General features: G+C 46.6%; 1 protein-coding gene across 2 annotated transcripts; it reads left to right on the top strand.

The window, feature by feature from the left end:
• The first annotated feature begins 8,324 nt into the window (after window positions 1-8,324).
• KCNE1 (potassium voltage-gated channel subfamily E regulatory subunit 1) lies at window positions 8,325-24,378 on the top strand. 2 transcript variants are annotated; one of them, XM_065741706.1, is made up of 2 exons: window positions 8,325-8,504; window positions 21,700-24,378. In XM_065741706.1, the coding sequence occupies exon 2, from the start codon at window positions 21,743-21,745 to the stop codon at window positions 22,121-22,123; it is 381 nt and encodes a 126-aa protein (XP_065597778.1). In that variant the 5' UTR covers window positions 8,325-8,504; window positions 21,700-21,742; the 3' UTR covers window positions 22,124-24,378. The 2 variants fall into 2 exon arrangements, with proteins under 2 accessions (XP_065597778.1, XP_065597779.1); XM_065741707.1 differs by lacking the exon at window positions 8,325-8,504 and adding an exon at window positions 16,126-16,192.
• The last annotated feature ends 374 nt before the right edge of the window (window positions 24,379-24,752 follow it).

Raw genomic sequence — 24,752 nt, forward strand, 5'->3', positions numbered from 1 at the left:
ACTATATCTGTCCTAGGAGGGAAATGCAGTATCTTCCTTGTTCTGATACTGAAGGTCAAGCCTATTGCATGCCATAACATACATTATTCTGGCTGAAGGCAAATGGGCTCGTTTGTGATGAAGGACACTTGGAAGGAGTTCTATTTTTGTAAAGGAAAAAAACAACAAAACAACTCTGCGGGGAAAAGGCTTGCCAGTGATTGCTTTTCCATTCTGTGTAAGCTGGCTCTTTCGGAAACCAAGTTGCTGCCCAAGCTGTCTTCAGATGCACTTCTTTGATATACTGGTGCTACAAAGACTGGAAGTGTCATGCTGGTATCTCCTCAGGCATGCACAGTAGTTCACTTAAAGAGATGAAAAAGCTTTCCAAAAATGTTTTCGTATGCTGAGGCCCATTCCGTGTTGAGATTTTAAAGAAGAGCAGATAGCAGTGAGCCTGAAGAAGGTTGGCCAAGGCTCAAGCATCTTGAGTTATGCGCTGACATCTGTCCATCTCTCACTTCACCCCACGTGCTGACCAGCATGGCCAGCACCAGCCACAGTTGTTTCTCTTGGTCGTAAAAAGCATTACCACAGCTTGGAGTGAAGCCTACATGAAATCATTAGGGAAGGAGAAGCAAAAGAGGTTCCTGAAGCTCAGCTGAGGAGTCTGGGAGCGCTTGACCTGAGCATCAGGGCTCAGATTACTCTGCTCCTCAGTGCCCTGACTTAGGGCCCCACACTGGATGCAGCAGTCCTCTGGGTTCTCCATACCCGCTGGCACTGTGTATGTTCCCACAGAGACTGTCATGCTGACCTCTTGGCTCCTTACACTCCTCCTCATTTTTGAGCTTCTCAGAGAGCAAGCCTCCACTTCCTACGCTCCATTTGCACATCTCTAACTCACTGACCTTGCTTCACCACCTGAATGTGAACCAAGTGGACAGTTCTTATAACCTTACCAGCCATCAAGCCGATCAGCATCTATTTTTCAAGGTACAGCCATGGTATTCTTGTAAAAAGTACAACCAAATGTAGTTTCTCTTTTAAAGTTAAGGGCTTGAGCATTGTACGAGATATTTTCATGTTTTATTTTATATTTTCAGTCTGAAAGCAGGTACATGTGTGCACATATTTTGTTTGGTTCAACGAGGCCTGTCTGAAGAACTGGATCAGAGAGTGCTGCACATGAGAAAACGTGCTTAAATGCAGCATACTAGCTGTAGGCAGGGGAAGGCTTACCAGTTTCTGCTGAAGGACAGATAGAGTGGAGACCTACTGCCTTAGACACCTTGAGGAAAGATGAGATGACAACTTCAGGCTCATGAAAATAAAATAGCTTATGGTGTGTGGAGTCTGCAAGAAAGGAGAAGGAGCTGCTGGACGTGACAGTGAGGTCTCAGATTCATTTGGGTGAGTCATGGCAAGGTATTGAGTCTGAAGTCTCAACTGTACGAAGTACCTTAAGCAACTTAACCTCAAGTTTTCTAGGTATCTCTGTGTACTCTCTCCTTCTAGGGCAATATTACAGAACAGAAGCTGTGATATCACCTTAATTACAGGCTAGTGCTGTTGTAATAGAGCTCCTGTTAGTAGGTCAAAAAGCTTCCCAAGCATGGCATGGCGTTCCAGTAAACGTTTGCTGAGGAGCGGTTCTAATGGTGAGCTGCTGATTAAGCTAGGATTTTCACATGAGATTAAAAAGAAGGTACTTTACATCACGCTGTTAATCTCTCCGCCAAATTGTGCTGTGTGGGAGAAATATTTTAACAAGAGCTTACCATGCTTTGTCAGTCTACGGAATCATTCAAGAAAAGAATAGTACTGTGTTTGGGGGAGTGTTGTGTTGGTTAGTAGTAAATACCCAATCCTTCTCCACAGAGCATGTCAATGGACTAACTCATCCATGTATTCTCCCTGTTCCCAAAGGTTTCCAAAATACTACTGCTCGGTACTCGACCTCTCTGCTCTTGTCTACAATTATACGCCCAATTGCCAGAGCCATTTGGGACTCATTGTATGTATACCCAGTTCCTACGTCAAGGAATATCAGTAAAGTGTCGCTGTGTTTTTTTAGGGATGTTGCTCATCGGGATTCTTTAGAGCTGTGGGAGGAGTGTGGGCTGTGTAGAGGAGGAAAGAAGAACTGCTGAGATTAAAAGCTCTGATTAATTGTTGTTCACAGTGACGCATGTGCTTTGCAAACACCAGGCTCAAGGAGGTCTCTGCCTCGAGTAGCTTTGGGCTACAGCGTGAGCAGAGAGGATTGGACACCTGAGAGTGAGAGGAGGTACAGAGGAAGACAAGAAGAATAGGTTGCTGAGCACAAGTAAGGTGTCGGCAGAAGTGGCCCCAGGCTGTGCCCTGGCTCTGACTTACCCAGTGAGCAGGAAGCTCTTGAAGCTACTTAAGAAACACTTAAGAAAGAAGTCTACTGGAAATCAAGGGATGCAAAGTATATCTTAAACACTTGAGCAGAAGCCTACTGTGAATGGATGCTGAACCTAGCAGTGTTGGTTTGGGTTTCCTTGAGGGACTGATGGCAATGCTGACTTCCTTCCAGGCTGAGGGTATCTCTGCTGTATAGGTAGCAGCTGGGATAGCTCTCAGTCACAGGACAAGTGCTAACCTAGAGGGCACACAACAGCAATGGCGGTAAAAAGCATGTGTGCATCTTCATGGTGGTGTGGAGGACAGGGCATTTACAGCCTCTTCATGAGCCCTTGTCTAGTAGCTGTGGTGTCAATGAATGGAGCTTCTGGTTAAGCCTCTCCTAGTTATACCTCTAGAAGTTTTTCCTCAGATTCAGACTCCAGTTTAAAAGATGTATTGTATTCTAATGTACATTTCAATAGGTCGTGGCTTGAATTTCTTATACAGATGAGAATTGATCTAAGCCCCATCATTGTGCCACTTGTGCGGGCTGGGTTGCATGAGGTGATGGAAGCAGCAGAAAACACAGCCAAGGCTGTGGATGCCAGAGCCTTCATTTCCACTGCGGTGGGTGCCTTCATCTGGTCAGTGGAATCACGCAGCGCAGCTTTGTGCATCTAAGTAGATGCTGGCTGCTGGCAGAAAAAGAAATGCACCAAAGAGGAGAATTTGCTCTGTTGCTCTTGGATTTGCTCATTACAGCAAGGGTACTGTTACCTGGGGCAAAGGGAATGAGAAGGTTGCCATTTTGCAGTCATTAATCAAACCCTTCAGCACCGGTCGGCTTAAGAACAAGTGCTTCCTCAGCTGACACTGCAAAATCTCTGAGCCTGACTCTGGAAATGGCAGGCTTCTGCCAATGACACCATAGCTTGGCTGCCGATGAGGCTGCCTGGTATCTGCAGATGCTAGCTGTTTTGCTTCCAGACTTCTCAATTTCCCTGCGCGCCACTTGATTACACAGTGCCAGATGGCACAGCGAATTCTGCACCAACGCCACAGACAGACTTCACAAAGAGGGCTGCAGACGGGAACCATGCAGGGAATTTAGGCAGCAGATAATCTTGAGGTCTGGCCAGGTGTGTGGAACTTACAAGAGAAGATGATAAATAACAGCCAGATGGGAGAGAGATGCCTACAGTGCCTCTAATGAGGACAAAGAAATAAAGGGCCCTTTATTTATTGGTGACCAGAAAATTGATGTGGAGCCGTGAGGCAAAATATGGGAGAGAAACGTGATTGAAAAATGTCCTGCCTTCCCTCAACGCTTCTATCATTTTGGAGGATTCTTTTTGAGTTCCAAAAATCCAGATGTGGAATGCATATCAGTAGGAAATTTCCTTCGCTCTGCAATTTGGGTAGTGCTCTAAAACATCTCTCATAGGCAAAGATGATATTCGACTGTGCTGAATCTTTTAAAGTGCTTTTTAAATGTAGAAAATATCAGATGACAGTCCAAACCTGCCGGTGTGGGAGCCTCCTGTGATCCTTCCCTTTGTCGGCGAATCAGATGCCTGTGCTGTGCACAGGACTTGAAACTGATGATCCCTATGGGTCTCTTCCAACTGGAGATGTTCTATGATTTTGTGACTCTTTGTTCTTCGGCAACTCAAAGGATCAGGGCTAGATAATGGAATTTATTCATCTGTTTTCTGGCTGGAGTGCCTTGGCTGCCTGGAGAAGGAGGGTGCTGCAAGCATCTTAATGAGAATTACTTCTTTTCTTTGTTTCTTATTTTCTTCTCTTCATAATTATCTGCTGTTACAGAAAATGGAGCAGAAATGTACCTGTGCATGGGCAGCCTCAGGAAGTGGTGGGAGAGCCAGGCCTGAAGTACTTTTGCTCCTAATAACATGCTTCTGTTAGAGCATTATAGGAACAGGTTACCCAGAGAGGCGGTGGATGCCCCATCCCTGGAGGCACTCAGGGTAAGCCTGGACAGAGCTCTGAGCACCTGATGTGACTGTAGGTGTCCCTGCTCATTGCCAGGACCAGATGGCCTTGAAGTGTCCCTTCCACTCAAATGATACTACGGTTTTCACTGTTTTACCATTAGGTAATAGGAGTGCTATCAAACAAACTGAAGCACAGGGGGATTTTTATTTTGTTGGCCAGGCTCTGGGTGAGGGGGGCTCTCTATGTGGCAGCTGGCACAGGCACCTGGCCCTGGAGTTTGGAAAAAAAAGAAAACACAGTTTTTTTATATTTTAAAGACGACTGGATTGGTTCATGCAAGTTTGAGGTAAAAAGCCCTTCTTGTTTAGAGGCACACCAATACCTAGTGCCCTGCCTGGTGTTCTTCTATAAATAAAGCCAAAAGATTGTGTCTGTCCAGAAAGTCTGCCCATGCAGTGTTTCATTGCTTGGCAGTAGCTGTTGCCCATGACCTTTATTCCAGTGGGAGTCGTGCCTACCAGCAGCAAGATATGCTGAATGCAGCAAATCATAAATGGAATCCATGTACACATCTGCACTCTAAATGAACTTTTATAATCTGTAAAATTTAATGATGGCCATGCAGAAGAAAGGAAACCTTTAAACGGGAGGGCAGAGTCACACGAAGGTGCTGCGACAGAACAGCTGCAGCTCGTGGCAGCCAAGGCACCCAGCCTAGCGTGGGAGATAGTATGGGTGAGGTCCTTTCTCTGCCACCCGCCTCCTCCAGCAAGGAGCTGTTACTGCAAATGGGGCATCTGTAGCTTCATCAGTGTGTATTCCATCTTAACATCTCTACAGTTGCCCCAAGCTGATGGCCTAAGACCTATTTATTCCTTGGTCCCTCTGAGTGTTTGGTGCTGCAGCATTCATTAAATCTTGGTTTGGTTTCCGTTGGCCAGGTATGAGTTTGCCCTGTTATCTTCATCAGGAGGGACGGGGTCAACTTGGGTTTTGTTTCATGTTGGCTTTAAGCAGTTTTGATGTTCTGGGTCACATAGTGGTGTGGCACAGCAGCATTCAGATTACAAGCACTTGTTGATTTAATCAGGAGGGTGAGATTAAAATAAAACAAACCATGGGGAGATTTTTCTCTTCTATGGAAACCCAAAGGAGTTAATTTGAACTGGAGATGCAGTGTTAAGACGATATGGATTGTGATGGAGCGAGTGAAGGAATTGTTTTTGTGCTGCTGCTTTGTCTTGGAAAGCTCTACTTAGAGCCACTCTTTTCTCTTTGATGCTGTTTCATCTCCAAAATTAAGTCATGGCTGTCAATGTGTTTAATTTATTTGCCATCAGAAGTGTTATTACTTTCTGTAGATGATGAGAAAAACTGAAGATATTAAAGATCAGCTTTGCTTGAGCAGAGCTGAGTGAAGGAGAGTAACCAACGATCGGTATCTTCTATGGAAAGGTTTCAAACATTCACCCAGCTCCCGGCCTTCTGCTGCCCCATGGTAGGAAGCCTTGGTCATAGAGACACAGATCAGGGCAGCCCAGGGGTGACTGGCATAGTGTAGGAAGGGACAGAAGCTCAGGCAGCTGAAGATTAAGCATGCAGTGCTCCACAAAGCTCAAACCAAGCACTTTGGGTTCAGAAAAAGTACCTAGGTCAGTGAGGACCAAGATGTCCATAGGACACTTGGAGGACGTGAATCACTGGCACTTCCTCAATTATTTATTTTAAAAAACATCTGAGATAAAAGATGACACTAACTGGTGCTTTTTGACATGAGTGTAGCACCAGAAAAAAAAAAAAAACATCCTCTTGGTGAGATCTACTGGAAACTATTTGGATGGTACATTTGTTGCATTAATACAGTTTGAGTAATGGATACTGTTTGGAAACAAAACTTTCCAAATGAAAGGAATGATGTACTATATCTGGTGCAGGAGCTGAACAACAGGAATTCACATTTTCCATTTCCTGGTGTGGAATAAACAAAGTAGGCTTAAAATTAGTAGATCAGTTAGTCACTGTATTATGAATGGCACGGTCGAGCAATACCACTGCTCAAGGAAAATGTTTGTTAGAATTACAATCAGTTTTCCAAATGAAATGGGCCCGCTGCTTGGCACGAGGGTCTCACCTTGGTGTGATGGAGTGTATGACGGCTCACATTTGAGCATCTTCATGTGTGTGACTCTGAAACTTCATTTTTAGCTACCAGCTTTTCATTTAATGGCAGTGCATTCTCTGGGGACATCTACCTTCCAGTGATGCGAATGTATATGTTCAGTCAGAAATGTGTCATGAATTCCAGCCATTTTAGAATCATAGAAGAGAAGCACAGAATCATTAAGGCTGGAAAAGACCTCTAAGATCACCGAGTCCAACTGTCAGCCCATCCCCACCATGCCCACTGACCACATCCCTCAGTGCCACATCCACATGGCTCTTGAACACCTCCAGGGACAGAGGCATTTTACAAACACTCTGGCTGAGGTTACCTCGCCATTTGCTTGAGGTATCCACAGGCAGTGGCTGAGTGTGGCTCATTGCATGCAGCACAGAGAGCAGGGGCAAATGTGGTCACAACTGCCAGGTCCAGGCCAGAGCCAGAATGGGCTTCAGCCTTGCTGTTGGCTGATAAAGAATGGAAATAGTGAGCTTAGCAATAGCCCCTTATTTAAAGGAAGAGGAATGTATGGCAGCCTGATTTAAGGAGGGACAGTCTTGCTCCATGCCTAGACCATAGTTTCAAGTGGGAGGGAATTCAGAAAACTAAGAAGGATTGCCTATGGTTTTAAAGTAAGACAGGGGAGATTTAGGTTAGATGTTAGGAGGAAGTTTTTCACTCAGAGGGTGGTGACGCACCGGAACAGGTTGCCCAGAGAGGTTGTGGGTGCTCCATCTGTGGAGGCATTCAGGGCAAGGCTGGATGTGGCTCTGGGCAGCCTAGACTAGTGGTTGGCAGCCCTGCCCATGGCAGGGGGATTGAAACAAGATGATCTTTGAGGTCCTTTTCAACTCAGGACATTCTATGATTCTATGATTGTTTGTTTAGGAGAAAAAGAAATGCCCAAAAAGTAACACAAATACATGGTATGTAGAAAAACTGTTAACTTGCACACATTTAAAATGTGTGTTTATGAATGCATACTGAAAGCCCCAGAGTGAGGAAGGCACGAGAAGCTGGGGCAGGCAAACTGCAGGCCCAAAACTTCTGCTCCTGTGAGTGCACTTCTGATTTGGATGTAGCGGAATTTACTAGGGATAGAAATTGTGGAGGTGGTGGAAGCAGGACTTTGTGGTCTAGCAACACCCCTTCTCTGGAATGGCAGCAGCAGAAGATTTTTGCTCTCTTGCCAGTGTAGGAGCCAGTGGTGTGGAATAAAAACGTTTCAGAGCTCTGAGGAAGCCACCAGGTTCTGTGGGTGTGCCTTTGAGGTCACAGCTGTCAGCTCAGCTGTGAGCAAACCACTGCAGGATCTGTATCTTTGCCCTTAGCCTGCTGCTAACTGGTGCTACTGGTGTGGCTCTGCCCCTCTTTCTTTGTGGCTGCACAGTAAGAAACCAAGCAGGTCAACAAGCTGAAGTTTCAAGGCTGGCAGTACAGATATTGCTAATCACTAAGGTATGCATTTCAGTGGGTTGGCGTGAAACTCTTGGGTTATGCTTCAATACCCCTCTCCCCATCACTGCCCTTGTCTAGCAGCCACGCAAACCATTAGCTTATATGTTGTCCAGCTTCGTCTTTTGCAGGAGCCTTGGACTCACGTCTCCAGATCACTGACAACGAAGCCAGAGAGCAGCACCATCCACCTATCTACCACCATTAATCTCTTTCAGCACGCATTTGAGGCTCGCTTTCAGCGATGTCATTAGGTGGAGCTACAGCCTCTGGCACTTCTGGGAAGCTCTATCACTGACATTCATTAAACGCACTGGAGAGAGACGGCAACTTCAAAATCGATAAATTATCATCATTGCCTCTAATTATATCATGCCCAAACTCTGCGAGAGGTTTTTTGAGGTAGATGAAAAATGAGGTCTCTGCTACGAGGAAGTCGCAATTAAGACTCAATGATGCTAACTTTGGAGAGGAAGAAAAGGAGTTGCCTTGAAGAAAGGAGCAGCTGAACAACAAACTTTGCGTTAAACTTCGTATCACCACTCTCCTCATCACCCTGCATTGTGGGCCCTGCTCTGAGGTAAGGAGTTAAGTTCTGATTAAGTAAATTTGCATAACTTCAGCCCACAGCGAGTCTAGTTATGCCTTGTGCCCATGGGCAGCCTCCTTCCATCCCACGCTGGCATGGCCAGCACTGACCCCCCACGTGTTGCTGACTTGTGCTCGTTCATCCACAGGCAGCTAGGGATACCCACTGCAGGTAGGTGACAGCCCAGAGGTGCTTTTATTTGAAAGGGAAGAGATATTAGATGGTGATTTTGGTACGGCCAGCACTGCTTCTCCATCAGTCCTGAAGCCTTCTCGGCAGCTACCCAAAAGGAGGCTGCAGTGGGGTGGGTGTCCATCTTTCTTCCTAAGTGACAGGTGACAGGATGTGAGGAAACAGCCCCAGGTTGCACCAGGGATGTTTGAATTGGCTATTGGGAAGAATTTCTAATGCAGAGGGTGTTCAAGCACTGGAATAGGCTGTTGAGGTAAGTGGTGGAGTCCCCATTCCTGGGGGTACTTCTGAAATGTGTGGACATGGTGCTAAGGGACATGGTTTAGTGGTGGGACTTGTGATAGGACAGTCAGAATTTTGATGATCTTGAAAGATTTTTCCAACCTAGATGAGTCCACAGTTTCATGCTTTGCCTCAGGACCAAAGAGCCATGTTAGCACAGCTGGGAATGCTCAGGTGTGGTGGGGACGAGCAAGGTGTAAAAAGCCCTAAGGGATGGAAGGAACTCAACACATGCTGCAGTAGCATTGCTGTCATAGAAGAATTTATGGTCACTGTCTTAACATTTGCAGTGCCATTGTGGTTAAGTGTCAGTGTGTTACAACAAATGCACAGTGGGATCGGTACCCTAGCAAAGCTGAAAGTCCAACCAGAGGCACTCTTCTTTGATGTGACCTCAGTGTTTGTTATTCCACACTCCCTTTGGTTAGGAAAATGCCTATGTTTTCAGTGCATTCTTAGTTTGTGTAGGTTGCTCTCATCTCTAATTTCAGCAAGGCACGGGGAAGCATCTAACAGCACGTAGCTGTCGGTGGCTGCTGGTAGCTGAGGGCCTGTACCAAGCAAAGCGTAGCCCGACACTAGTTTCTTATCAGTCATCCCTAACCATGTGCTCTGGCCACTGTAAGACTAAGAAATGGACTAAAAGAAATGGTCATTTATGCCTGTGTGTATGGAGGAGCTGGTCACTGTTTCCTGGAAGAAATGAATCACATTGCTTCAAGGCATTTCAGGTGCTGAGTGCCCTCTCAGATATTCCCTTCTTCTGAGTCACCCACACCCTTTTCCTCTTAAGTGCTTGACAGAGTGAAGAGCGACCATGTAGAAAGTTCTGGCTCCAGGTGGAGCAGCACCTTTCTCATACTGCCTTTCCCATGCTGCCTGTTCTTAAGACCCAGGACTTCACTTCCTTCTATTTGGCTATGATTGCAGAAGAAACATGTTCCATCTAGGCTCATGTAGTAACCAAGGAATTCTCTTGCCCTTTGGTTTATAAAGCTGCACACAAGTTGTTATGCAGCCCAAACAGCCTTCTAATATTCAGAGCCATGTGGGTTCCCTTCAGCTGAAGCAAAATTGAGTCCCCACCTCCACTCACCTTCTCTGCTGGGCACAAAGCAACCATGTGCCCAATTCTCCCTCCACATTCCCAAGAAGGCAACTGGACAGTTTTGGGGACAGCAGCAACTCCTTGCCCTAGGAGAAATTTTGTTAATGCAAACACAGTTGAATGTGTGCAAAACTGGGGTAAGGAGAGATGAGAGGCTTAGGAGAGCATAAATCTTTGCTGGTGCTTTGGATCTGGCTGCAGGAGTGTAGCTATAAGCCCGGGGGGAGCATGTCCCAGGGCGGGCAGCCACAGGTCAGTGAGCCAGAAACACAAAGCATCTTGGGGTTTGGAGGGTGGCCGTTTGCTCATGCTGTTCGCATCTGGTGTTTGCTCAAGGGGAAAAAAGGCATAGTAGGGAGATATGTGTGCCTGCTTCTGGGGAGAAGCTTATCTACACCTGACTGTAAAACACACAGCTTCTTTAAAAGAAGAAAAGAACATAAAAAGCCAGGAATAGCACTGCTTTGAAAGCTTTCCTTGATAACGTGGGCAAAGTTGGACCACACAGTGCTTGCAAGCACAGGAAGCTGTGGTTGGCATGCGTGGGGATATAGCTTTCATTATTTCACCTAAATGACTGGAAAGGTATTTTGCATTTTGGCTTCCCAGGATACAAGATCCCCTTCCCCCATTACCTTTTCTGAATGGTTGGATTTTTGAGAATGCTCTTCCCAGTGCACAGCAAAGCCTCCTCTCATGCCATGATCCCAGCAATTTTGTGCAACTTCTTGGCATATAGGAAGAGATGCTCAGAAGGTGGATGGAGAGGTGGGTTCATGGTCGCTTTGTGCCCAGCAGAGAAGGTGAGTGGAGGTGGGGACTCAATGTTTTTACAGCTGAAGGGAACCCACATGGTTCTGAATATTAGATAGCTGTTTGGGCTACCTAACAACTTGTGTGCAGCTTTATAAATAGCTAATGCTATTGTACCAGCTGAGGATCTTTGACCTTGCTTTCTTCTGTCAGCGCTGCTAGCAAAACTGGTTTCTGAGGATAAACCATCTCTAATTGGTGAATGAGGAGATAAAAAGATGAGCGTGAAACTCTCCCTGTGGTGGCAGGACTTGATGGAGGAAAAGCCAAAGGTTCAATACTCTTGTTGCTTAAGCAACCTACTGCCAAAAGGAGCACAATTTTGGGTGGTGCTGTGCAGAACCCAGAGTTGGACTCAGTGATCCTTATGGGTTCAACTCGGGTTATTCTATGATTCACTGGGAGCCCCTCACTCAGCCAGGGCACTGCTGCTCCTCTTGGGTCCTAAGCTCAGGCTGCTCTGGGCATTGCACACTGCTGCCCTCCAGCCTCCTGCACATTGAGTTGCAGATAAAACCCTCGGCATAAGCATGGAGAAAGATTTTCTTTTGGACTATCTTGTTACTTGGTTGGGATAGAAGACAATGTATCCTGTTCCCATCTGCTCTACAGGAGCTCTTTGGAAGTCTGTCATTTTGATTTCTTAACAAGTTTGAACCTCTGTGAACTCCAAAGGAGGAGAAAGTTTACAGCATTTTCCATTCACTAATTAGAGTTAGTATGTCACTGTCATCAAAGTGTGGAGGTCTGCAGTGCTTTTCCACTGCAGTTTGCTCTTTGCTCACAATGTTTTATTTTTATGAATATACAGCTTTGGCACTTGCACCTGATTTAAGTGAAAACTTCAGATAGCATCTTTAAATCCTACCTCAGAGTGTCTGAATCTCAAGATAGCCCTTTATTTAGGAAGGCATACGAAGCCCCACTTTTTTTGAGCCTTTAGAACAAATGATTACCTCATCTCAGGCAGACACCCTGAGCAAGGGGATGTGGGAAGCCTCTTTGTGCAAATGGCTCCTTCTGACCACTCATGGCAGCACAGAGCTCTCCGCTCTCCTCCTGCCCTTCCTTTGTAGTGGTCGAGTAGAAAAGGTCTTCCAGGCACTGTTACCACAACCTGAGCTGTGATCAAAGTGAGCGCTGGACCAATCTGCTCTGGGGACCCCAAGTCCTGTCTCTCCTCAGCCCGAGTCCTGGGGAGGTGTTTGCACAGCTCAGTAGGTGTTTGAAGGATGAATAGGACTGCACTTCTTGAAGCACATGTTTCAAGAGTCACCAGCTCTTAGTTTGCTGGCAGTGGCACTGAGGTTACAGTAGCTGTATCAGAAATAGGAGAGAAGGGTCAGACTGCATCCCCACAGGGCTGTTAGTCATATCACCTACTTTCCAAGGCAGCGCCTTGAAGGCTGACCTGGGTGTGCCTGTGCTGCTCCTCAGCTGCTCAGAGGAAAATGATCTTTTCCCCTTCCTTGGTCAAGGAAGCCTCCCACACCCCTAGGACTGGGAATGGGATATTTGGAAAGCAGTATGTCCCACTGCCTGGTGCCAGAGCTACTGGTGGCTGTTGGGATGTGGCCAGCTGCTTGTCAAGAGAAACAGAAACAGCAGTGCCCGCAACGCTGTCACTGGGAAGGAGCAGAAACTGCCGCACAGGTCCTGCTGGAGCTGGTACCCACAGCCAGCTCTTAGGAGATACATTCTGGGCTGGATACAAGTTTGTAGCTCGTGACACAGCCTTCCCACAGTGCTTGGTGTGCAGTCAGAAGAAGAAACTGTAGCGTCGGTCACCGCTAAACCACATTTTCCCTGTCTGGTCATTAAAGCAATGATTGCTTGTTGATTGGGGATGACTCATTTGAATCATCATCATAAAAATGTAACACTTCAGCCTCTGTGCCTCTACCACCATTCAGGAATTACTCTTCAGTGGAGGGGAATTGAGTTTAACCTTGCTATGGAGTGCTGGAAACTTCTCCATACACTGTCTTTTCCAAATGCTGCAAGTGTCAGCACATTTGTAATATAACATTGTGGTTTTATAAAGTCTAAATTATATTTCATTGGCTGACTGCAAACCCACTTTCCCAGCTGCTGTAAATCCATGCAGCTCTCTCTGCTTTGCTGCAGCTATGCCAACAAGCAGCAGCTGTGGGTCTGACTGTGGCATTTCTCCTGCTCCTGCAGCCAAGTGTTGTGCTGTGGCCATGAAACAGCAGAGTCGTGCACAAGTGGGAAGCAGGTGGTCCATGTCCTGGCTTTTATGAGTTGGATGCATTTGAGTTGGTACTGGGATAGCGGTGATTGAATTAGTGTCACTAATTAGGTTTGCTAAGTATTACACATTGTTCTGGCTACTTTTAATGTTGGTTCTCCAACTTGAGCTTCGTTAGCTGGAAGCTCATGCTATGGTTTTCCTGGATACCCATCCTTTCCAAGATGGCTTGGAAAACCCCCATCCAAAGTCGTTTCCACAGGTGGGTTGAATTGGAGGTTGTCATAAAGGGCCAGAACAATTTCATTTGGTGGAAATTCCTTCTTGGAATGGAGTATGTGATTGTAGTCCCATTTGTCCTCCCGTTGGCCAGCTGGAGAAAGCAGTGCCCAGCTCAGGTCAATGCAGGACCAGAGGAGACAAAAGGCACCTTCTGAGTCACTTCTGAGCTCTTTTGTTTCTGCTCAAGACCTTGGTAGCAAGCCCAGTAAAACTGCAACCACAAGTTTGTCCAACTTTCCGGTGATTTCCTCTGGTTTTGAGGGATTAATGTCATATGCATGGGAAAGTCCCCAAGATAATGATCTCCTGGACATTAGTCTTTACCTCCTTATGTGCAAAAGCAGCAACCTTTCTAAGGCAGAACATGGAGTCACTGGAAGAACAAACTAGATTTTCTGCTCCCCACACCTGCTACACAGTTTCTTTCCTCAAAACTACACTAAGACCTGTTTAAAAATTTTCCCTACCACCCTCTGAAAGACAGGTTCAAGAGATCTGTACGCCCTTGCACTGGTGAAATGTCCCTAACCACCTTCAAGAGCTGTGATGCATTTACTTTCTGAGGGATGCAATCATTCTGCACGTTGTCATTACAGTGAAAAAAATGAAACCTATGGCTATTGACAGATTGAGGAAGACGAAGTGGTTTTGTGGCTTTGAGCCTAGCTTTTGTATATTAGCTTTGTTATATTAAGAAAATAATCACCCTGTCAAGTCCCAGTCAGGTCCCACCAAAGTCAAATAGAAGTTATGCGGATGTTTCTAAAAATAAAACAAAATGGATTTGGTCTTGTGTAACAAAGATGTAATCCACCCTGTCGAGGTTTCATGGCAGTGGAAGTGAGATCTCACACAGAGATCTCACGAGACCTTTCAAAATCCATCCTTTATCCCAAGCTGGAAGGGACCCACAAAGGCCACCCAGTCCAACATCAGGTTCCAAAAATCAAACCCTACTTCTGAGAGCATTGCCCAAACACTCCAGCACTGGGGGTTGTGCCCAAAGCCCTGGGCACCCTCTGCCATGTCCACCGCGCTGTGGTGCAGCACTGTCCCTAACCCCCAGCCGCCCCTCCCCTGACACAGCTCCATGCCGTTCCCTCGGGCCCTGTCGCTGTCACACAGAGCAGAGCTCAGCGCTGCCCCTCCGCTCCCTGGGAGAGCTGCAGCCGCCATCAGGCCTCCCCTCAGCTCCTCTGCTCTGTGCTCAGCACACCCAGGGGCCTCAGCCACTCCTCACACCCCTCACCATTCTTGCAGCCCTTCTTTGTATGCTTTAACAGTTTTATGTCCTTTTTGTACTGAGGTGCACACAATGCTGTGGCTCAGTTGTCACTGAGCCTTGGCTCAAAATGGATTCATTGTGTGCCGTGTCCGTGTCCAGGCAGCTCTCTCTCTGAAACAAAAGTCACAGCTGCCAGCCCACACCAAGCAGCATTCCTCTTTCCCAACTCATTCCCGACTGTTCAGCCGTGGGAAGAGGAAGTGATCTAATTTTCTCCCAGATTTCTCCAGCAAAGAAGAAGCAGGACTTGACTGCTCCTTGTCTGCTGTCACTGGTGGTGTGCATCCTCCTTTTCCTCTTCTTCTTCCCCCCACCTCCTTAATGACCCTCTCAAGTTTTAGAGTTCACCTTTCAGTGTTCTCACACTGCCCAGAAACAGAGGAGGGAGCATGCAAGACCCTGTCTTCTTCACCTGCAGACCCAGCACCTTTAGCCTTATTTTGATCCCTCTGCACTGCTGCAGGATTTGACCTATTTGTTTACCGTGCAGTGTACTGCTTCCCTAATTAGCCACTGCCCAACCTTCAAGAATCTTCTTTTAACAATCTTCTCCTCAATGGGACACAGTCATGCCATGAGCAGTGAATCATAGAGTCATAGAATTGTTTGAGTTGGAAGGGACCCTTAAAGGTCATCTGGACCAACTCCCCTGAAATGAACAGGAACACCTTCAGCTCCATCAGGTTGCTCAGAAAGTGGGGATTACATCCCCCCACCACACCAAAAACATAAAACAAAGCTCCTGAAAGGGAACAGAATACATTAAGACACTGCTTCCACCCATTTCTTTTAAGACCTCAGTCACCTTCTCAATTCTGTCCAGCTATCACCCCAGCAGCAGCACACAGTAGAGCTGAGTTGAGCTGAAGCTGCCGCTGTCCTCGGTTGGGGTGTGCCTGAGGGGCTGCACAGCACTCGGGAGCTCATTATCACACACTGCCAGCACTGTCTGCATGTGTTTAAATGCAGCTGTCCAGCAAAGCTATTAGATTCATTTTAGAGGTTGAATGACTACCTCGTCGCTAAATGGTGATGGCAAACATTTCTTCTCACATGGAAAGCAGCTCTTTTGGGGCGATGGGCGGGGGTTAGCCAATGCCCCCTGAGCAAGCTGTTGGCGTTGTACTGAAGGGGCACCTCTGGAAATGCTTCCCCTCCTGCTGCCTCACCAATACCCCACAGCACCTATCATGGCTGGGTTCCACCTTCAGTTGCCCCCAGTACCTCCCACTTACCTGGCACCGACAGCCAGTGCTCACACCTTGCAGCAGGAGGCTGGCCCATGCCACGGGCTACTGCCCTCCCCCAGCCTGTATGTTTTCCTGTTTGCCTCTTACCTTTTGCACTGATCCTAGGGATAGGGACAGTGACAGCCTAGCTGCTGTCCCTGCATGAGCCAGAAGCCAACCTCTGCCTGCAGACAGCTTGTGGTCTTCCTTGGGCTCACACCTTCATTTCCTCCAGGAGGGTTCGAAGCTTTGCATCCAGCCAAACTCTGTTGCCAGGTGTGTACTGGACTGGGGATGAGAGCAAGGGCTGATGGCAAGCTGATGAGGGAGAAGGGGGAGCTGGGCTTTCACCCACCAGGTTTTGTTTGCCGTTGTAGTCACAACAGTGTTTGCCTGCTCTGTTGGACTGGGTGTGAGCCCAAGGCGGCTGCATCTGGGAGGATAAACTTCACCACATATTGTTTGGGGTGGTTGCTGGGTTTTTCACTTCAAAATAGTATGGTGTGTATATGGCGTGTGGAAGGGGACTAGACATCTACCTGGTGCTTTTAACAAGAAGTGGTTGTACCCACAGTGCACGTGTTGCATTTTAGAGAGGCACAGGGACCTGAAGTGGTGCTCATGTAGGCAGTGATGGGTGGCCTGAGGGCTGGTGGGGAAAGGATGATTTGTTAGGGATTGTGGGTGATGCATGTAACTTGTGCATAACTGCAAATCCATCCCCAGAACCCTACTTGCTTTTGGGCTGCTCTACTGCTCTATCTCAGATCTAGCCTTGCAGCATGCTATGCTGTTGCACACATTTCCAGGAGCTGAAGGGACCAAATGAGTCTATCTTGTGCAATGCTCTGCTCTCCAGAAAGCTGTTGACTGACCTACCCATCCCTGTAATGAACAAGCAGGGAAATGAGGTCAAGACATCCATTACCTTTTAATGCTGGAGGAACTTAAATCGCTTTACAGAACTGGGAGGTGGGTAATGTACTGTGCTCACTTTTGTTGCCAGTGTAGCATAGGCTTTTCTGTGTGTCATCAGTTCCTGAGAAGTTGCTGCTGCAGTGTATTTTCTAAAGGTATATATGCCTCTGGAGTCTCAGTTTCTGCTGCTTGGTTACTGATGCTCTTGGCAGCAATGTGAGAGAGATTGTAGGAAATGTTTGCTCGGTATAAATCCTTTGATTTAGGTGAGCTGAGAAAATGGCAATGGGAGACAAGTGTCTGTCATTTAACATCCACCTCTAACTGCATAATACCCCATTTTAACTCAGCAGGGAAGAGAGGTACCACTAGCAAAAGCAAACCAATTTGCCTATGTTGTACTGGAGGAAAAATTCCCTCTGGGCTCCAAAGCTGAGAATCTCATCCTCTAGGGACATGACAGAAAATTGCCTTTTTACTTCTTAGACCCTGGTGGTCTGTGGGAGCCCGCTGAAGCTCCACCACTGTCACCCAGCCCAGTGCAGCCCCAGATGGAGCAGACAGGGCTGCGGCTGCAGCTCCAGCTGGTTCACATCTCTGCACAGAGGCACCCAGACTGGGAGAGCAGTTTGCAGGCTGCCTTGCAACACACAGACCCATACTCTTCTGCCTTTCTTGGGAAATAGCCAGGCATGAGTCAGTTCTGATGCTTATAAAGAAGACAGAAGTAATATTAAGTGCCAGATGCTCTGCAGCTTCTAATTGCTTTGCTTAAACTGAAATGAGAATTTGCAGCTATGCAGAGATACCCTGTCACAGTCCTACTTCCTCAGCAGGGTGAATGCAACTGCCTCAGCACCCAGCTGGGCACTGCATGCTCTTCCAGCTGCTCAGCTTGGACATGCCACAGACCCAAAGCAGAGTCAGACCATGCATTTTACAGACACCTCATAGGCTTGCATGTTGCAGCTGTATCACTTCATAGCTCTAAGCTGTAGGTAGGTTTGGACTGTTTTTTCCCCCCTGTGAAGCCCCCAGCTGCAAGTCATACCCTACCCCTGCAAATACATTGCTGGGGAAGCTTTTGCTTTGAACAGCAGCCAGGCTAAAGGCATCCCAAGCAATTCCAGCCATCAGACAGAGAAAGCAAACACCGTCCTAGGATCCTCCCACCTGCACTGAGGTTATATTGAAGGCATGCTTCTACACCTACTGAGAACCTGTTCATTTCACTTCTTGATGCCATGGGTCACAGCCACTGGGGCAATGGCTCAGGTCATCACTGACATTCAATGGAAGAGGAGCTTGAGCAGAGCCAACAGTACATCTGCACAGATGGGAAACTTCAGTGTTAGAAATAAACTTGCACTGAGACCACTACTTTTACTTTGGAGGCACATTTGACCTGCATTTAATGTATCTGGTGGAGAAACAGCATCACACCTGAGGAAAATATGTAGCTCAGGCTGTTATCAGCCTTAGGGAATTCCTTCTGAATCACTGCCCAGTGACAGAGCTACCAACTGCTAACAGATTTGCTCCAGGCCATTCTTAACACCAGGCAGAGAACTACTTACTGCTCAGTGCTTGTCCCACCCAAAAAGGGGGGATAGGAGGTGTAACCACTTGCCACACACTGCAACCTCCCATTGAGTAGTGTGGGATGGGGACCATCAACCGAGGTGGCTTACAGGGGTTGCAAGCCATGCCCAAGAGATTTTGGGAGCCCCACTGGGAGCTGGGGCAATGACATAAAGACTTCCATCACTCATGGACTAGAGCAGCGACAGAGTTCTTCCCAGTCCTGTGTACTGCAGCTCTAAATGGCTTTCAGTTGAGTTGAACAAGGCTTGTGAAGTGGTAGATGAGACCTTGATGCTTACTGGTGCTTCAGGAGGAGCTGTCCTCCTTGGGAACCAGAGTGTGCCTCTTCCCTCCCTCAGCCTGTTAGTCTGATGTGGCTGTGGAGACGGAGCCAGGCTGGCAACAAGTAGCTATTGCAGTGATTTATTAGCAGCTTTACATTTTACAGTGTTGACACATTCTATGCACTTAGGAGGAGTAATCTCAGATAAAGGTTTAAGCTTCTTTTTCTCTTCCTTCCCTATTAAAGGATCGGAAAACAGCTGTGAAAAGTGAATAGATTTTAACTATTGAGCTCAAGCTGCCAAAATGTTATTTCCTGTAGCTTTGACTCATGCAACTGAAGAAACGAGTTGGATCAGAATATTGTTTTGTAAAGGGGATTTTGTCTCCCTCTGCCACCTGCAGGCTCATCTCTACTTAAAACCAAAATACCAAGGCACACTCCCATGTGTGCTCATTTTTCCTGCTGGAAAAGCAGCTCATCTCAGGAAATGCTCAGAGTGGTGTGAATCTGAGCCCATAGGAGCCACACCTGAGCTCCCCATGGTCACTCACTCACCAGGAGTAGGAGTCTGGGTTCAGGTGCTGTGGGCTGATGCCATTTGTGTTGCTCAGGAATCTGTGATGAGCAAAGCAAAACTTTCTTCACAACACTTATTATCCTGGGCTGAGCATCTGACTTTCAATGAGACCTGACCCCAAATCCACGACTGCACAGCATGGAAGTCTAGTAAAATGTTTTGATCAAATCTGGTGCTAAAATCAGCATAGACAGTTGGATTAGCAGTTAATTTTTACAAGTATGTTTGACCATATTAACATCTGAATTGATGGCGTAATTCATTCAGCTGCCACAGCACGGAACAGAATAAATTATCGCTCTCCACATGTGGGATAGGAGGTCACAAGATAAGTGTTCTTTTCTCGCTTCCTCTATCTCAACATCTCCTTCTACAGCATTTGTGCTATAATGAGGCACAGACAATTCAGGGAAACCTCCAGACACTTCGCATCCACTGGAGTGCCATTAGCAGCAGCTGGAGGCTATGTGCACAGCTAACATCCCTATTGCACAGAGGTCCTGCACAACAGCTATGTATCATTAATGCTGCCCTCACACAGAGATGTAATTGCTGCCTGGCTCTTTTGGTGGCTTTGTGCCCAAGGGTTCATTTCATTCTTGATGTATTATAAATGAAAGTAACAGTACTTCTTACAAACAAAATAAAGCAAACCAACCAAACAACAGAAAAAACAACAGAAAACCCATGCTGAAGAGGCTTTTGCTAACAGGCTGACCTACTCTCACATATTTAAAACTGTAGAAAGCACTGACAGCCATCTTATGTTATTACAAGATTGCTGTCACAGGAGTCACCTTGAATAACAGTACCTTGATTCAGACATGTTAAGGGCAAAAACAGGGAGAAACTGTTGTCTTAATTTTCTAGAGCTGTTTAAATTAGGCATTGTAATGAGATTGTCAGTTGTGTTACCTGGCTGGAGGCTTTGGGACTGCAATGGTGATAGGGTTGTTCTTATTAAAAGATTCACAGCTGACATTTAAAAGGGGAATAGGGCCCTTCAACTTCTTAGCAATACAGAATCATTAAGGTTTGGAAAAGACCTCTGGGATCACCTAGTCCAACCACCAGTCCACCCTCACCGTGCCCACTGACCATGTCCCTCAGTGCCACATCCACGTGGTTCTTGAACTCTGCCAGGGACAGTGACTCCACCACCTCCCTGGCAGCCTGTGCCACTGCATCACTGCTCTTGCTGAGAAGAAATTGTTCCTAATACCCAACCTGACTCTCCTCTGGTACAACTCAAGGCTCTTCCCTCTCATTCTGCCACTGTTACTTGGGAGAAGAGGCCGAACCCCACCTCACCAAGACCTCCTCTCAGGTGGTTGTAGTGAGTGATAAGGTCTCCCCCGAGTCTCCTCTACTCCAGACCGAACAACCCCAGTTGCCCCAAAGCACTCCCAATCCGACTTGTGTTCCAGACCCTTCACAGCTTCATTGCCCTTCTCTGGATATGCTCCGGGGCCCCAGTGTCTTTCTTGCAGTGGGGAGCATTCCTGTAGAAGGCACAGAAGGCTGTGAGTGGGAGGCTTTGAGCACTCAGTGTTCTTGGTGCAGCCACCTGATCTGCAGCAATGCCAGTGAAAGTTCTCCTAATCAGACAATAAAACACAGGTTACACAGCAATTTAGTTTGGAGGAGAAAGCACTGAACTGCCTGAGGTAGACCTGTCTGACTGTGAGAGGGAGGGTTGAGGAAAACAGCTTTCCTTTCATCAGCAGCAGCCACTGCTGGCTGAGCAGTCACTGCATACTCCCCGTGAACACCCTCCTCGGGCAAATGCCCAGTGGGAAGTTACATTAAATAAGCTTGGGATAAATTCTGTCAGATGTTTGGTTGCTCGGTCTTTGTATGGTGTGCCCATGCAAGGGTTGCAGCAGCTGCTCAACAGGGGTGGATGTGTGATGCTTGCTGCAGTTATTATTTCCACTGCAGATCAGGTACAGAAGTTTTCTTTCCAGATTCAGTCCTGGTAGAGGAGCAAGGGGAAGCCAGGATAACAATCCTCCAAGACAGAAGGAGCTGCTGTAACATGGGAGTGAGCCACTCCTGGTGCCTGTGGAACTCAGGGAAGAAGCCATGGGCTGTAAGCAGCAGGAGCATAGGCCTGGGCTGAGTGTCTGGGTCAGTGGCCAATGGCTGGGGCTGTGAGGTACCACAATAAGGCATCTGTGGAGACTGAGGACTTGATATCATGGAGGGTTTTTAAGACAAACATTTGCAGGGAATGGACTCATCTTCTCTGACCTTGCTTGGAAAGAGGAGGTGAGCAGGCCTCTCAGGCACTTCTTCAGGCACTGCCTCTCTGCATGTCCTGAAACAGCTTCCTTGCTGGAGGGAAACAGCAAGGCAGACAGAAACACATCTTGGTCTAATGGCATGTCCCTATATATATATATTTTTCTTTTCTAGGAAAACTAAGGAAAAAAGAAGTGCAAAGGACTGAAGAAAAAAGATGTTGGTGCTGTCTAATGACACAGCCCTGAGCTCTCTCCTCTCCAAGCTGCTTCAAGACCACCTGGAGCAGACAAATATCACTACCCCCTCTACAGCTGAAAGTGCTGGTGGTGGCCTGGAAATCATCTACTTGCTGATGATAGTTGGTCTCTTCGGCTTCTTCACAGTGGGAGTCATGGTGACCAATATCCGTGCTAGGAGGCTGGAGGACTCCCACAACCCCTACAACATGTACATTGCAACGGACATTTGGCACAAGAAGGACCAGGAATACTTTCAAGCCAAGCTTATAGAAAACTACAAGCTGTGCTGTGTCTTTGAAAACCAGCTGGCTGTAGAGCAGCCAAGCATCCACATTCCTGAGGAAAAGTCTTCATAGCCAAGTGGAAGAAATGACTGAACTTTGCATAGGAACAACCTAAGCAACACCTGCTATGAACCAGGCTAGCTGCTTTCCCACCTGCCAAGCTCCCCGATGCTGGCCTAGGACAGACTGAATTACAGAGATGACAGTGAAGCTGATGGGTTTGTGATGGCTCAGGTGCTGCAAAGTTGCCTGACCAGATTGTTTCAATCACTGTAAGGTCAAGGAAGGGGACACACCAATGGGAGTATCACGGATTTATCAGCTTCACCTGGTGAGAAATGCAAATGTTGGTGCTGCCAACATGAATTCTTGAAGTAGACAGTGTACTTCAAAACAAACTGGATCAAGAATAAGCTAGAAGTGTTAACAGCCAAGTATTGTTTAGGCAATCGTTTTCAAGTAAGACCATTGTCTTCCAAGAAAATGTAGCAGAAAGATTTCCTTTGTATTTTTGAATAATCATTATATAAACTGTATAGTATTGAGTAGTTTCTCGGAGAATCACGTACCTTTTTGAGATAAAATTCTAAAAAAGGATTTGCTTTTTTTTGCTGAAAACCACTTCTGTGGAAAAAATGCAGACTTCAGAGGGAACTTTTTTAGTGACTGTCCTTAATTCACATTGTGTGCCCCAGATAACATTTGTCCTTTTTTTCCTTCTTGTGGACCCAGGTTGATCTCAGAAGCAATATCCACCTTTGTACAAGGACTGAGTAACATACAGGGCTGTGACCCTCTATCACCTTCAATTACTGCAGAAGAGCTAGGTGCTAGCCTTTGGTTGCAAAGTGAATTTCCACTCTGTGAAAAGTGGTTTCCCAAGATCTCTGCTATTTAGTCACTGATGCAGCTTATGTGTGTGCCTAACTTGTAGCCCATGAGCCATTTCTCTAGCTCCCAAGAGCAGCCCCCTTAGCAGAGCTCTTTTATTTCTTGCACTATCATCACGAGGTCAGTGTCAGCAAAGTGTTCCTGCCTGTGGCCTCCACATGCCCTCCTTCCATGGACTGTGTACACCAACTGCAGGGAGAAGGCAGCAGCTGAACTCTGCTGCTATGGCAGCAAGTATCAGCTGCCTCTGCTAACAGGCAGAAATTTGGCTCCTCTGAACATTGCATTGCTTAAGATAGCAACCCAGCCAGGTCAAAGCCTGTTTTCTTGTATGGGATCGAAGAAGCAATGGTCTGAGCAGGAGGGCACTTTTTATTTCTGCTCTGCAGATATACATCTCATTTTTAGCTACTGGAGAGTGAGAAGAAATGGGAAAGGCTTGAAAAAATGTCACACAGAGCAGTTGCTTCAAAGGCAAGGCAAAAGCAGAGTGGGGGTACATCGCTGCCCAAGTACTTGGACAAGCAAGGGATGCAAAACACTGCACTTTCATTAAAGTAGTATTCCAGCCATGTTTGTCTTCCCATGGCACTTAAACTTAGGACAATTGAAAACATGGTGTATATTTTTAAATATATTTATGTAGTGCCCACCGTTAAGCTGAGGGTGAGACCAATATTTTAAGTGTCTTGAACAGCTTGGAATATATCTATCAGCTTAAATAACTTTATCTCCTTTAGAGGAAGGTAGACAAAGCCAGGCTTTGGATAAGTGTTGTCCTTGCTTGGACACAGCTCTTTTGGGTTCTCACCCTGCAGCCCGTACATTGCTTGTACTTCCCTCCCTCAGTGAGAGTACAAATACTCTTGTTTGTTGGTTATCTAGCTGTAGACCCATGAAGCATTGCTGAAAATGTTTAAACTTGCATTAAAAATGGCCTTCACTACATTAAAACCTTTGAACATTATGCATTTCAAAAGGTCTGCCTCCTGCAGCTCTCCTTCCACTCCAGGTGCTTTCAGGTATTCTGGGCTGAGGCAGTTGCTGGTCACCTTACTTTAATAGGCCCGGTGTAACTATTTGTAACAAGGTCATGGTCTGCATTACTTAGCTTCCACTTCTTTTTTTTTTTTTTATCTCTACCATTTTATTTATTTTAGTAAGTGAGGAACCACTGTGCCTTAGTCATAATGTTTTCCTCTGTAACCAGGCTACAAAGCACTTTTCTATGTCACTTGTAGACTCCCACAGTGGACCTTCACATTACCTTTCAGTCTTTCTAGTTCTTCTTCCCATACATTTTTTACCTGTGAGAAAACAATAAAATATTAATTACGAACATTGCTTGTGGCCTTAGCAGTTTTTCTTCTAAGCTGTTTCATAAGCTTGCAGAAAGTGCACCGATTCTACCTGATGGGCACCCACTCACCCATCACATTTCTTCACTCTATTAATGAGGGCCAGGCCTCGGTGCTGGGATATCCCCCAGTACACCTAGAAATGGAGAAATAATGAAATGTCAGGCACAAATTCTTCACCTCAAGTAAACTCCCAGGGCTTGCAGTTCACCTGTCAGTTTGACTCTGTGTTCAGTACAATAAGGGAGGAAGGTCTTCTGGCTCTGCACAATGCATTGGTTGGGTACCTCAGCCTAACAGAGTATCTTGGGATGCTGTGTTGATGCAGATTTTTAGGGTTAGAAAGGATCATTTTGATCAAAGGAGAGGTAGAGCTCTTCAGGGTTCAGGTCAGCCTGGTCTATTTCCATATTCTCCTTGAAAAAGGCTCCAGATTCCCTTTCTGCATTATG

The sequence above is a fragment of the Cyrtonyx montezumae genome, unplaced genomic scaffold (assembly GCF_038088225.1).
Source record: "Cyrtonyx montezumae isolate F1298 unplaced genomic scaffold, pur_monq_1.0 scaffold_3, whole genome shotgun sequence".
Taxonomy (NCBI): Eukaryota; Metazoa; Chordata; class Aves; order Galliformes; family Odontophoridae; genus Cyrtonyx; species Cyrtonyx montezumae.

Coding starts and splice junctions, on each gene's coding strand:
- KCNE1 (XM_065741706.1), top strand. CDS start 21,743: ATGTTGGTGCTGTCTAATGACACAGCCCTGAGCTCTCTCCTCTCCAAG.